The sequence below is a fragment of the Solanum lycopersicum genome, chromosome 3 (assembly GCF_036512215.1).
Source record: "Solanum lycopersicum chromosome 3, SLM_r2.1".
NCBI classification, from domain to species: Eukaryota; Viridiplantae; Streptophyta; class Magnoliopsida; order Solanales; family Solanaceae; genus Solanum; species Solanum lycopersicum.
This window is the reverse complement of record NC_090802.1, coordinates 50,274,259-50,289,694: the sequence shown is the minus strand read 5'-3', so window position 1 is coordinate 50,289,694 and position 15,436 is coordinate 50,274,259. Positions and strand designations below refer to the sequence as shown.

Here is a 15,436-nt window from a genome sequence, read left to right as displayed (position 1 = left end):
GGCTAATGTGTTATCCTGTATCTCCTTCATTCAGTAACAGTTTGATATATCATTCTTAAAAACTCACTAGAGTTGATGTTGCCATATTTGCAAGCTCAAAATGGAAGGACTGAAGTACAGATTTTGATTTGTGCGGTTATGGGAAACTTAAGTATGGATGTATACATGTTTAAGTGATGTTTTTAGTTTGGACATATTCCCACTCCAGAAAATTTAAATACTTCGAAAAAGAGGTACTCCCTTCGTCCTTATTTACTTGTTAAATTTTGACTTGACACACTATTAAGAATACAACGATTGGTATGGTAAATTTTACCGTTTTACCCCTATTAATTGATAGAGTTTCAAACATATTTAGTCACTATATTTTTCTTTGGAAAAAATATTGCCCTTTCCTTAATTTGTTAAAAATGACAACTAAGAAAAAATAAAAACAGGAAATATTAAACAAGTACACAGGGACGGAAGAAGTAACTCTTTAGTAATTTCTTGGTTAGATAAAACTCTCTTTAAGTCAAAGTTCTTAATTTCTTACCTGCCCTTATCCTATTCTAATTTTCTTTCATTTTTGTTTTGGTCATTGAATTTTTTTTAGCTTGAAAATGACATTGTGGGGTTGATGAGGCATTAAACACATTAAGGTGAATGAACCGAAGTTTATTTTTGTTTCTACTGTACAAATAAACGATAAGCAAGCGCAGAGCTATAGTTCTAATTACGAGTTTGATAAAGTCAATAATTTTTTTTCCCAAAACTTGCATTCGTGTTAAGAAATCCACTTGGTATGTATGGATAGCTTATCCATAATCCAGTAAGTTTCTTTTTTTAGAAATTAAAATTCATAAATTCAAAATTCTGAATCTGTCTCCGTCAATACACCTTAATGCCAAGCATGTTAATTAGTTAGTTTATTTAATACTCATGTAGTAAATAGCAATAGATAAAGTTGTGACTTCAACTTCCATAATGAATACCATGTTTCCCGGACAGCAACTGTAAATGAATTGGTACCATCCATAAATTCATCGGTCTCACAATTTAATTTTTATATTATGGTAAAGAAACTCAACCTAATAAATTTATAATTCATCTATTTAATTAAAAAAATCCACATTCATATGTATATAGTGCATCTTAGCTTGCAGATGGCTACCTTTATGTCATAAGATATCATCCACCCATTATAACTATAATAATTATGGCTATTATATTATTAATCAGTCTCATTCATATATAGTTCCAAAAATTATAGTAATACTTTGATTTGTATTTAGAGGAATTTTGAAGACCACCGCTAGGATTATTTATCTTTTGATTTCCATTCAGCGTTTGGAATTCACATTAGAGTTTTGATTAAATTCAGATCGTGCACTGCATTGACCCATTTGGAGGTGACGTTTTCAACAGAATTTTCTCTATACTCAAGGCTCAAGTTCTGGAAAAAAAATAAATCAGTCTCGCTACTGCACCAACGTTGTGTTGGAAAATAGCATACACAGCGGAAGCATTCCAGAATCATACATCTTGCATGAATATAAATAACAATCACAAATAGTTATAACATACAAAGTATGCTGAAAATTAACTCAGAATAACCTCTTGAAGCGTGTGCAGATATCTTGAAGTAAATCCAACTCCAGTTCTATAGTCTTCTACAGTGATCCCAATCAACAAGTGAACTCACTCAATACTTGGGTGGGCAAGTATTGTATAGAATACTCTCTTTTTATCTAGGTTAGAAAAATCCTTATTTATAGAGATGTCTTCCTGGTCCAAAGAGGAGAGGAAAAACCAATTCTTTTTCTTTTAGGAGATGTCTTCCTAGTCCAAAGAGGAGAGGAAAAACCAATTCTTTTCTTTTAGGAGATGTCTTCCTAGTCCAAAGAGGGGAGGAAAAACCAATTCTTTTTCTTTTAGGAGAACTTGAAAACACACGTTTTCCTCCAAAGAAAAAGAACGCTACTTTTTCATCTTCTACTAGAAAATAGGATTCTGAGTTCTAGTTAAATTGGGCACTGGAGGGACCACAGAATTTATTACTGAGGCTTCCTATTATGGAAATAATTCTAAATAATTAATTTAAATTATTCTTACCATAATAAATTACAAATCATTACACTAAAAATTCGTAATTGAACTCCTCTATTTATTTCGAAATTCACCACTAAACACTTATTTGATTCCCCATGTTAAGATTACTGATACTAATCAATAAATTAAATTACTGACGAATTTAATTCAATGATTAAATTCTTTTAGAGCAATACTTAACTTATTTCATGTGCCAGATTCATAAATATACCGGCCGGGTTTACACATGAAAACTTACAAGCTTCTCATAAAAGGTGTATCATCAATCTCTATAGTGAGACATGGATTCCATCAACTAACTAATTATTTCACCAATATATATTATTATCATCCAATTTACTAGGCATATTGACCCATCTTAGAATCTCACCTTTTAATAAATCAAAATGATAAATAATATATACAGATCATAATCGTTATATCAAGATTAAGAATATAAGTACATTTAATAGTTTAGAGAATATGTTTTTATCAGTCAGTCTAAAACAACTATCTCTGCTTGGTCCCGTTCAATACATACCAAATGCACTAGCACGAGAAGTTAGAACTATGCCATTCTCATAATCAAGATAAATTACATTTAATCTCGTGCTACAATCTTTCTGATGATTTCGTCCAAATTTCCATCTATGATTGTGAACTATAAATTTTAACTTATAAGAACTGATGATTTAATCTTCTGTGTATAAGCTTAAACTCTATACACCAAATCATCTACTATATAAGTTAAAGACACATATATGACAATTGATCTATTTAATGTAACACTTTATTGAATTGAATAAATAAATAAACAATTGTTCAATATTAATACTATATCAAAACGCATGGTTAATAGTATATCCTAACAATCTCCCACTTAGACTCATAACCATGCACCTACAACTTTAACACCCATTCCTCTTTTTGTACACACAAGACTCATCAAGACATTGCCCAAAACCAAAAGACTTGACTGCAGTGTCGAAGCAAGTGTTCCATGCCCTAGAAGCTTGCTTTAATCCATAAATAGATCTTTTAAGCTTGCACAACATGTGTTCTTTTCGTTTTTTTATGAAACCATCTGGTTGTCGCATAAATATGCTTTCATCAAGACTTCCATTAAGGAAAGCTGTCTTGACATCCATTTGCCAAATCTCATAATCATAATGAGCAGCAATGGATAAGAGAATTCTAATAGACTTAAGCATGACTACTGGCGAAAAAGTTTCCTCATAGTCGATCCCTTCTTTTTGAGTAAACCCTTTTGCAACAAGTCTAGCTTTGTAAGTTTGCACTTGTCCATCTACTCCTCTCTTTTTCTTATATATCCACTTGCATCCAATGGGTTTGACTCCATCTACAGGTGGTTCTACAAGATCCTAGACTTTGTTAGAGTACATAGAATCCATTTCTAATTTCATAGCAACAATCCATTTTTCTGCATCTTTATCTTGTAGTGCTTCGTCGTAATTCACAGTTTCGGTATTTGACTCTTCAGGGATTCTGTCAAAAGACTCTCCCAAGAGTGCATACCGAAGTGGTTTTCTTATCACTCTCCCCCTACGACGAGACACTACAGTTGCAGGGGTAGGTTCAGTGAGATTTGCATTATTATGATCTTGTGGTGGAACCACATCATTTTTAGGATCTTGAGTTTCCATGTTATCTTCAGTATCTTGCGGTGCAGAGATATCAACAACTTCTTCCTCTAATGCAATCTGCTCACTATCACTCCCACTACCTTGATGCAATGAATTTTCAAGATCTTGTACTTGCAGAATTTTATGTTTGTTAACATCTCCCCCACTATTATAATACAATGGTATGTTAACTCTAACATGTGGGGTTTGAATTTGGTTTTCATTATTTTCAGTAGATTGATTTGTTTTCTCTTTGCTCAATTCCTGTAAAACTAGTTTACTTCTAGGAATATGGTTTGTTAAAAAATCCGTTTCCAGAAACTTGGCATTGGTAGACACAATGACCTTCTTTTCTTAGGATTATAAAACGTACCACCTTTCGTTCCTTAAGGGTATCCAATAAAAACACATACTTCTGTTTTAGGTTCCAATTTTTCTGCCTTCTCTTTTAATATATATGCTGGACATCCCTAAACCTGAATATGTCTCAAACTAGGTTTGTGCCCAGTCCACAGTTCAATGGGTGTCAAAGGAACAGATTTAGAAGGAACTAAGTTCAGAATGTAATTTGCAGTTTCTATAGCATATCCCCAAAACGAACGCGAAAAATCAGAGTAACTCATCATTGATCTAACCATTTCTAAAAGAGTTCTATTTCTTCTTTCTGCTACACCATTTTGTTGTGGCGTTCTAGGTGCAGACATTTGAGATGTAATTCCTTGTTCTGATAAGTAACTAATAAAATCATTAGAGAGGTATTCGCCACCACGATCAGATCGCAATGACTTGATATATATTCCATGTTGTTTCTCTGTTTTAGCCTTAAACTCTTTGAATTTATCAAAGCATTCAGACTTACGGCGCAACAAATATATATATCCATATTTTGAGTAGTCATCAATGAAGGTCACGAAGTACTCATACCCACCTCTTGCTTGAATGTTCATTGGGCCACACAAATCAGAATGAATTAACTCTAGTTTATCATTGACTCTATTTCCTTTTGAGGGAAAGGGTCTCTTAGTCATTTTTCCTTCTAAACAAGATTCACATGTTGGTAGTGCCTCCACTTTTAATAAACCTAAAGGTCCATCTCGAACCAACCTTGAAATCCTATCTAAATTTATATGACATAGACGCAAGTGCCATAGATAAGTCTCATTAAAATCAGAAGAACGTTTTCTTTTACTTGAAAGGTTAACATTATTCAATTCTACGAATTGTTGCAGTTCTGGAGAGACATTAATAATAAAAAGACCATCAATCAATGTACCAGCAGAGACAAAATGTTTATTATAACTAATAACACAATCGTTATCAGAAAAACTAACATCATAACATCTCTCAAAACTTTAGAAACTGAAATCAAATTTCTTCTAACAGCAGGTGCATATAGAACGTCTTTTAAAATTAAAACTCTACCACTATCAAACGAAAAAATAATATTTCCTAATGCTAAAACTGGAGCTGCAGAGCCATCTGCTTGAAAAACGCTAACTTCACCTCTAATCAGCTTGCGCGTTTCTTGAAACCCTTGCATAGTAGTGCATATATGATCAGTGGCTCCTGAATCTACACACCATGAAGTGGTAGAAACAGCCGCTAAAAATGTTTCAACGACAAGTGAAAGTGAGTTACCTGGTTTGTTTTTCTTCTTGGCTAAGAAAACTGGACAATGTGCCTTCCAATGACCTGGCATCTTGCAATGAAAACACTTACCCTTAGACTTTTTCACTCCCCAGTTGGAGGTGCAGTTGCCTTAGCTTTGTGAGACTTTTTCTTCTTCTGTCCACCTTGCGGTTTAGAAGTAGAACCTTTCTCAATATTAAGTGTCATTGATGGTGCATGTTTTTTTTTGACAAGGGTCTCTGCCGCCTGTAGATCATTCAACAATTGTGTCAAAGATAAACTCATCTTATTCATATTATAATTTAGGCAAAATTGTTGAAAACTATCAGGCAGAGACTGCAATATCATCTCAACTTGGGAGTCATTGTCAATTTCAGCCCCCAAAACCTCTAGTTCATTCAGAAGACCTATCATTTTCAGAACATGGTCTCTTACAGGAGTGCTTTCAACCATCTTAGTGTTCATGAGAGTTCTCATGGCAGTCTGCTTAGCTGATCGACCCTAGTCTCCAAACATTTGTTTGAGATTCTCCAGAATTTCAAAAGCAGACAACATAGCTTGATGCTGATGTTGCAAAACATTTGACATTGAAGCCATAATGTAACATCGCGTCATCTCATCAGCTTTGCGCCATTTCTGATAAGCTAACTTATCCTCATCACTAGACTGATCATTTGGTTTCAATGGACATTCCTCATTAAGCACAAACTTATATTCTTCAGCAGTTAACACAATGTCAAGATTTCTCCTCCAGTCAACATAGTTAGAACCCTCTAGTTTGTTTTGACCCAAAATAGTACTAATGGGATTAAAAGGAGACATGTTGAATCTGAGATTAAAGAAATAGTTACAATAGATCAATAACATAGTCATATAACATTGAATATTTACATTCAAACTCATGATATACATATACATTCATGCATCTTAAATAGCCAATCGTTGGGATTGGAGAACTATTCATACAATATACATATATAATGACCGATTATTCACTTTATAAACTTATACAGACCTAACTCAGTTGGAGAGTCTACTGTTACTTTAAGTCAAGTGAAAATCCTCTAGTTGCATTGATCCAATCATATATTACTCAGCTTAGGAGAGTTAATACAAATTGTCAAACTAGCGATTAAATACGTAATGACTTGTATTAAATTCATCCGATGGGGAGGAAGGTCTAAGCCAACACATAAACTTAATACTTCATTAATATTTAATCTTGGTAAAAAATTTACTCATCACCATTTATTTTCTTCCAAATTTCATATAAAAAAATTTTCAGAAAGAAAATATACGCACACCAAATCTTCGTACATTCCATGTACCATCTCATATATATTCAATAATACACCTTTTGATTAAAAAAAATTATGGCTGCCTATAATGTGAACAAGAAAACTACAGTCATACTATTTTGTTTTAGTCGTACAAAATCAAAGGTTTCTCTCTATATTGAAACATGTGAGCCAAAAAAAAATTAACCTTTTTATTTTATTATATCAAAAACAGCCACATAATCGAGACATAAATCACACATGCAATCATGTATTGCTGCCATGGCGTGGTATGCTTCTCTTTGGCCTTGCCATAACACAAATCTGATATATACAATTGCACATAAGTGCTGCCACAAGACAACAAAAAAAATTGATCGGTGCAGCTATAAAAATTTCTCTTGAAATTATCCATCGAAGAACACCGTGCATGACAATATGAAAATATTATCAAATCTTACAAATCAATTTTCATAAGTAACTATTACCGTATGCATTTAACAAAAACAAATCAAATCAAGTTTTTATCCGTTCTGTCCTTTTCGTGATAAAACAAAATTCACAATCACGAATCATACATATAATTTCACATATGCATATTTTAGGTTATGTATAAAGATGCAAGTATGGCTCTTGATGCCAATTGTTAGAAAATAGCATACACAGCGGAAGCATTCCAGAATCATACATCTTGCATGAATATAAATAACAATCACAAATAGTTATAACATACAAAGTATGCTGAAAATTAACGCAGAATAACCTCTTGAAGCGTGTGCAGATATCTTGAAGTAAATCCAACTCCAGTTCTATAGTCTTCTACAGTGATCCCAATCAACAAGTGAACTCACTCAATACTTGGGTGGGCAAGTATTGTATAGAATACTCTCTTTTTATCTAGGTTAGAAAAATCCCTATTTATAGAGATGTCTTCCTAGTCCAAAGAGGAGAGGAAAAACCAATTCTTTTTCTTTTAGGAGATGTCTTCCTAGTCCAAAGAGGAGAGGAAAAACCAATTCTTTTCCTTTTAGGAGATGTCTTCCTAGTCCAAAGAGGAGAGGAAAAACCAATTCTTTTTCTTTTAGGAGAACTTGAAAACACACGTTTTCCTCCAAAGAAAAAGAACGCTACTTTTCCATCTTCTACTAGAAAATAGGATTCTGAGTTCTAGTTAAATTGGGCACTGGAGGGACCACAGAATTTATTACTGAGGCTTCCTATTATGGAAATAATTCTAAATAATTAATTTAAATTATTCTTACCATAATAAATTACAAATCATTACACTAAAAATTCGTAATTGAACTCCTCTATTTATTTCGAAATTCACCACTAAACACTTATTTGATTCCCCATGTTAAGATTACTGATACTAATCAATAAATTAAATTACTGACGAATTTAATTCAATGATTAAATTCTTTTAGAGCAATACTTAACTTATTTCATGTGCCAGATTCATAAATATACCGGCCGGGTTTACACATGAAAACTTACAAGCTTCTCATAAAAGGTGTATCATCAATCTCTATAGTGAGACATGGATTCCATCAACTAACTAATTATTTCACCAATATATATTATTATCATCCAATTTACTAGGCATATTGACCCATCTTAGAATCTCACCTTTTAATAAATCAAAATGATAAATAATATATACAGATCATAATCGTTATATCAAGATTAAGAATATAAGTACATTTAATAGTTTAGAGAATATGTTTTTATCAGTCAGTCTAAAACAACTATCTCTGCTTGGTCCCGTTCAATACATACCAAATGCACTAGCACGAGAAGTTAGAACTATGCCATTCTCATAATCAAGATAAATTACATTTAATCTCGTGCTACAATCTTTCTGATGATTTCGTCCAAATTTCCATCTATGATTGTGAACTATAAATTTTAACTTATAAGAACTGATGATTTAATCTTCTGTGTATAAGCTTAAACTCTATACACCAAATCATCTACTATATAAGTTAAAGACACATATATGACAATTGATCTATTTAATGTAACACTTTATTGAATTGAATAAATAAATAAACAATTGTTCAATATTAATACTATATCAAAACGCATGGTTAATAGTATATCCTAACACGTTGGTGACCACTAGGATTATCAGGTGATAGGTACATGATATATAAAACCCAGGAAGCTGTCTTTGATGTCAAAAGTAACAATGAGAGGTCCCTAATTGTTGTCATTCTTTGCCTCCAGCTTTGCCCTTTTAAAGCCAAACCATTAACATCAAATCCCATTAGGACTTTGTCCTTTACCTTATTCTCTTCTTACCCACTTAACCAAGTTGACCATAATATTATTTCTCAAAAAAAAAATTACTAGTATTTTTGTCTCGCCTTCCCTGCCACTTTGTCTCTGTACTAGGGTCTCGGGGTCGTAAATTAATTTGAACGGATTAAAATAAATTGAATCAATAAATAATTGAGTAATTGTATGCTCAAAGTGAACAAATATGTGATTTTGGAAGTTGTTTAAGTAATGGTTGCACTTTGGACATACAATAATTTGCAAAGGTTAGCCTTGAATATTTTTCTTACTAAAATTATAATCTTGGCATTCCAAATATATAATGTTGCGCTTCAGATATTTTGTCATTAAGTTCAGCCAAATATATTACCACACTTTTCATATTTTGACACGAAGTTGAATATAACAACTCTATGCATGATATTTAACTCAAATTTATACATTACGTTTTAACTATTATAACGAACAAACCTCAATTATCAATTTGTCGAAATAATAATAAAGTTTATTTTTAGAATTTTATTATTCAAATACTTTCTCACCTAATTGGTTCCAACTTGCAAGAAACATTTAAAAAATAATGTCACACAAATCTAGCTGTCATCCAAACAAGTAAAGGGAATGGAAATTCCAAAGTAGATTGGATATGGAACTTGCTAATCAAGTAGTTAAAGCAAAATATGATCAATTATAATCATAATTATGGATTAATTTACAAACATCGAGGCACTTAAGGACAAATATATTCTTTTTATTTTATCCCTCATGGTGTGGTGGGTCAAAAAATAGCTTCCCTTTAGGCGCCGCTATTATACTTTTTCCTACTATTGACTATTGTTGTCATTCATTAATCACTACTACTAATGTTGTCTAAACATTAATCATATTTTTATCAAATCTTTAATCAAATGTATGTCCTAATAGTAGAATAATTTGTCTCACCTTTTGCTAGGGTCCCTACTTTTGCTTTGTTTGAGGAATGAATACTCCATCTATTGTTTAGTGGGAGCAAATGAATACTCCCTCCGTTTTAAAAAGGATGATCTAGTTTGATTTGGAACAAAATTTAAGAAAAGAAAAAAAATTAATCTTGTGGTTCTAAATTAAAATTATGTCAAATGTACTAAAATGTCTTTTAATCAGGTGATATTAAACATGTCACGTGGATAGTTAAAGTTAAAGTATTACCAAAAAAGGAAAGGGGATATTCTTTTTTAAACAGACTAAAAAGAAAATAGGGTCATTCTTTTTTAAACGGAGAAAGTATTAGATTTACCAACCTGGGTTGTGATGCAATGGTGGTTGTCTCGAGTTTGAGTCTTTTATATGAAGAAAATTGTATTGTGGAGTGCCACTGTAAATTGGCCCGGCAATCTGCAATTTAAATTTAGTTGGAGCTCTAATGCAAACATAAATCTCGGATGAAAAACAAAAGAAATAATATTAGATTATACCCCTCTAACGTAACATACTCTATTTATTATTTTTTAATGAGAAATTGCCATCTTAACGATAACGTACTTAATATAATCTCATAGATAAGATCTAAAATGATGATTATTTTTTTTCAAATTATATGAACATTCTATATATTTAAGGTAATTGAAACATGAAACCAAACAATGTGGTGGAGTGTGAGGCCTAAGCTTCCCACTTAGAAAGAGACTTGGCAAACAAATTCTTGAGCACTATTCTTGAATCACCCATTTTTGTTGGTGCGTGGATTACACTAATTGACTGAAAAGTGATTTTTATGTTTCTTTCTGTGTCTGGTACTATGTTCCGACTAAATTTGGATTACGTATTGAGCTTATTTGAGATGGTTCTTCTAATAAAATATCGAACTTAAATATGAAATCTTTTATTAAGGATAAAACAGTCTCTATCACTTCATCAAATTCAAGTTCGTAAAAGTGGTCAAATATCAAGAAAATGTGTAGTACACAAGTTTGAGGAAACATCGTTGTGGGAAAGCTTTCTCAAGAAGAGCTACATAACGGAGAATTGATTAGACGGTCGTGGAGTAAATAATGTATTAACCCTAATTTATATATTGTTGGTATTTAAGAGTACATAATGCTTTGTCTTATTTAATTTATATGTCACGTAAATTTCTTTTGAGTTTACCTAAAAAAAGGCACTTTGTTATATTTAAAATAATATAACTTAATAATTTCCGTTTTACTCTAAAAGAAAATGACCTATATCATTATATATTTAACCACAATCTTACAAGTTTTGTGCTATATAAATCAGGACTAATTTAACTAAAGAATAATATTCCCTTCTTATAACTCTCTGATTCCCTTCTAACTTTTTATATAATATATTTAATATTATAAAATTTAAAAATTAATATTTACTTTGTCAAAAACTTTATGATGAATCAAAAATCAAGTAAACGAATTGAATCGGAGAGAGTAGAGTTTTGCAGTTTCAATATAATTAGGACCTGTGCTTGGGCTTCACTTGCTGGGACGTAGCAGCTGGCCCTAGATAAAATAATATGTAATTCTCTATGATAAAACTTAAATTTGATAATAAAAATAATTATTTTTTTAACCAAAAAGTGTTCTTGAAAAAAGTATAAGAATTAAATATTATAGCATTAATAATATAATGTAGCATATGTTAAATCATCGACAAAGATAGCGTTGAGTCAACTTCAGTAGAAGAGTTTCTCATAGATAAAATAGACAGCCTGGATTTTGTTTTCTCTCTCAACTTGTTCCTTCTACTTGTGCTTTTAGTTAATTTGGATGACATATATAAACATTCTTTTACTTACTACTTTACTTTTTTGTTTGATATCGAAATTAAATTTTAATATGATTTTTGAATTTTAGGATAATGATTTAAAATAATATTTTATTTGATATTTATATGTACTTCATCTTTTATTAGTAAAAATAAATTGTTTGATAGTAAAATTTAAATTTGTATCATGACTTCTAGCTCCGCTCTTGACTAATCAGTATCTCAACGAAACCCTTTAACAATCACTTTCACAACTAGCTTCTTTTGAAAAAAAAATGATCATCGTTGATATTGGATAGTAGTAAAAGTTAAAGAAATTGAGAATAATTCGTGATTATAATCTTTCACTCAGGGTCGTTTATTAGAAATAAGTTATTTTAGAATTTTTTATTTTAATATAAATTAATATACTATGTATAATATAATTTATCTTACAACTGTGATATAAGTGATGAGATAAATTATTTAAAACATAACAATTTTATTTTGAAACTATTTATTTTTATCCATCACGTCAATTGATCTATAAAGTAATTAAAAAACCTCTTCTAAAATGAGATTTTAGGGTCGATTGACGATTGATGAATAATTAATTCAAGAATATATTATAAAGGTACTTTATCCTGTATATAATTATAAATATTAATTAATTCTACAATATTTTATTTCATAATTTATATTAAAATATGAAATTAACTTATTACATTTATAAATAAAAAGTTATACTCACTCCGTTTCAAATAGAATGATTTAGTTTGATTTGACACAAAATTTAAAAAGTTAAAGAAAACTTTTGAATCTTGTGTTCCAATTTAAAATTATGTAAAATGTATAAAATTTTCCTTTTAATCTTGTGCTAATTTAAAGTAATATTAAAGATACAAAATTTCTCTTAATCTTGTGACATTAAATATGTCACATAAAAAATCAATATTAATATATTATCAAAAAATAAAGTTATTTTTCTTAAACCGACTAAAAAAAGTTATTTTTTAAAAAATAGAGAAATAATAGTTAATCTCATAAAGATAGATATTCTTATTTATTCGCCTACCAAACGACTGCAGCGGTAACATTTGTCTAATTATGTCAACATGAAGTAGCAGTGTAGCACTGGTAAAACGGCTTGATTTGATTTTGATAACAAAAATAAACGGGTAATTTGTCAATGAACCATAATGAAAATTTACCTTTTAAGAAATTAAATAAATATATATATTTTATATTACATGACATACATAAAACATTATATATAAGATGTGAATTATAACACAAAACACATCATATTACATTGGTATTTAATCTTTTAATTTTATAAGTATTTCTTTTGCAGTTGCGATTTTTATAAAAAATTGTGACTTTTATGAAAAATTATGATGAAGAGTAGCGGCTTTCGTGAACAGTTGTAACCTTTTCGAAAAGTTGTTACTTTTCCAAAGAGTTGTGATATTTGCAGTATGATTTAACTATAATTTGTTCACATTATACTTTGTTATCTATAAATAGAGGAGTTCCTCTCATTTTAAGATTACAAAAGTTCTGAACTATTCTTCTGCACATTTAAGTTAATTATTTGATTCAAAACATCTTTTTTTTCTTTTTTTGCATAATTAAATATTTATGTATTTTGCTCGTTTTGAGTGAGTCACTGACAAAGAGAAACTCTGAATTCAGTAGGGTCGATTTTTTCATTTTGTTTCGTTCTAGTCTATTTTAGTAAATTTAAAAACATGATTGTTTATCAATATTATATTAAAAAACAAATTATGTCATTAAATTTTTATTTAAAATTTCAAATTATATACAAACGTACTTTTCAAAGTTCACCAAAAATTTTCATGCCAAACACTTTATTCAAGACAAACGCTACCAACTTTTCTCAGAAGTCCTAATATTTGAATACTCTACGGGGAATGTGATGATACAGTAGAAATCCTACAAATAAAAAATGAAGTGTACAAACCAATTCAAATTTTGACAAACAGAACCAACTCTGTGTACAAAATTATAACTATTTTTATTACACTACACATATCTTATAGTAAAAAAAAACAGAGCTTAATTAATATGCATCAATAACCCAAAATTTAAACATAAATAAGAACCAAAATGCTTGAATTTTGTAAACAAAACATTTACTGATCAAGTGCATTAGGTCCACTGCAATAATTCAAAATATGATTCCACACCCACTGAACCAAAAATCTCCTTCGCACCCCATTCATATTATATGTAGCACCATCTTCTCCGTTCAACATTTGCCCTGTATACGACCCACCGCCGCCGGTACCGTAAATCCCTTCACAAAGATCCGCAATCTCTACCGGAAAACTAGGGTCCTGACCTGCGTACCAAGCGTTAACTAATGGGTTCGTTGATACCTCTGCAATTTCATGAGCAATCACGCTTATCATTCCGTCAACACCCACGTCGTTGTTCGGGGATTTTACAGCTTTGAAACCCGGCATGTAACTGGGTACGGAAAATGGGTAAGCGCATGTACCCGGACAGAGTTTAGCCGAGTTACCCACCCAAGCGTACGGTAAAGTGTAACCGACGATGGAAGGGAAAGTGAAGTAATGGAATCCGCAAACGTTTTGGCAGAAATCCTGAACGTATACATCATCGGAAGTGAGTAATAAGTAGACGCCGGTTTTGGGGTTTAATGGTAATGGACGGGTACGGGCGGTGACGGCGGATTTTATCACCGATTGTACGGACAGTCGGGTAAGGGATTTACCGTGGGAGTAAAATCGGTCGTTTTTTTCTTCTCCGAGATGGAGAGTGCGGGAAATGTTGGCTCCGGTTTGATCGGTGTAGAGCTGAACGGTTTTCCACCAACCAGCGACGGAAGGGTGTTTAGATTCGACGGCGGAGAAAGAGCTGATGAAATCGCGGATAATCCGCTTTTGGGAGTTGCCCCACCGGCCGTACCAAATGGGATAAACGGTAATATTTGCAGTGAGAACAGGGCCCATGTGATATTTCAAATGGACAAACTCCGATGACCCCTCATACTTTTTGGACCCGCCGTAGATCAATTCAGTGGCGTTTGGCTTCTGGTTGGGCCATGGACGCCACCCATTTACAGGCAAAGTGAAGAAAAAGAATAAGACAGCTCCGAAAAAATAGAAGATTACCGGTACCGGAGCTTCCGGCCGGCGGGAGAGGGAATGTGGGGACATGTTGAAGAGTAGTAGCTGAGAAGAAAGTATCAAGTGTGGGAGTGGAATAATAAAGGGTATTTATATGCACAAATTATTACAAAAAGTGAGTAATTCAAATAGGTAGAAACAAACAAAAAATAAGTTGAATAGTAAGGGAGTTTTGCTTTAGCTATAGCTTTGTTTGGGGGTTATTGCATATTGATACTACCTCTTGTTTTATACATATATATATATATATACTTTCTCCGTTTTATAAAGAATGGTCTGATTTGACTTGGCATGAAATTTAAAAATATAAAAAAGAATTTTAAATTTTATGATTCTTAATTAAAGTTACGTCAAATATACAAATTTATCATTTAATTATATTGTCTTAAACATATCATGTGAAAAATATCAAAATTAAAATGTTACAAAAGAAAAAAAGGACAGAGAAATAATAACTATACTTTTTAAGGGTAGAAGATATTTTTTTGTTGTTATTGTTTGATTGAAACAAGTTATTTTGAAATAAGTTATTAATATAAAAATACTTACCATATCATTATGTATAAATGATAGGATAAATAATTTTATTATTATTTGATACCTCTAACCAAATGTATAATTAAAT

General features: G+C 31.4%; 1 protein-coding gene across 1 annotated transcript; it reads right to left on the bottom strand.

Annotated features, from left to right (window-relative positions):
• Nucleotides 1-13,628: 13,628 nt before the first annotated feature.
• On the bottom strand, nt 13,629-15,064 carry LOC101250380 (protein EXORDIUM-like 3). The gene has a single exon (XM_004234893.5). It carries the CDS (start codon nt 14,839-14,841, stop codon nt 13,792-13,794), a length of 1,050 nt encoding a protein of 349 aa, XP_004234941.1. The 5' UTR covers nt 14,842-15,064; the 3' UTR covers nt 13,629-13,791.
• Nucleotides 15,065-15,436: the final 372 nt, after the last annotated feature.

Excerpts from the sequence above, each read along its gene's own strand:
- LOC101250380 (XM_004234893.5), bottom strand. The coding sequence starts at position 14,841 with ATGTCCCCACATTCCCTCTCCCGCCGGCCGGAAGCTCCGGTACCGGTA.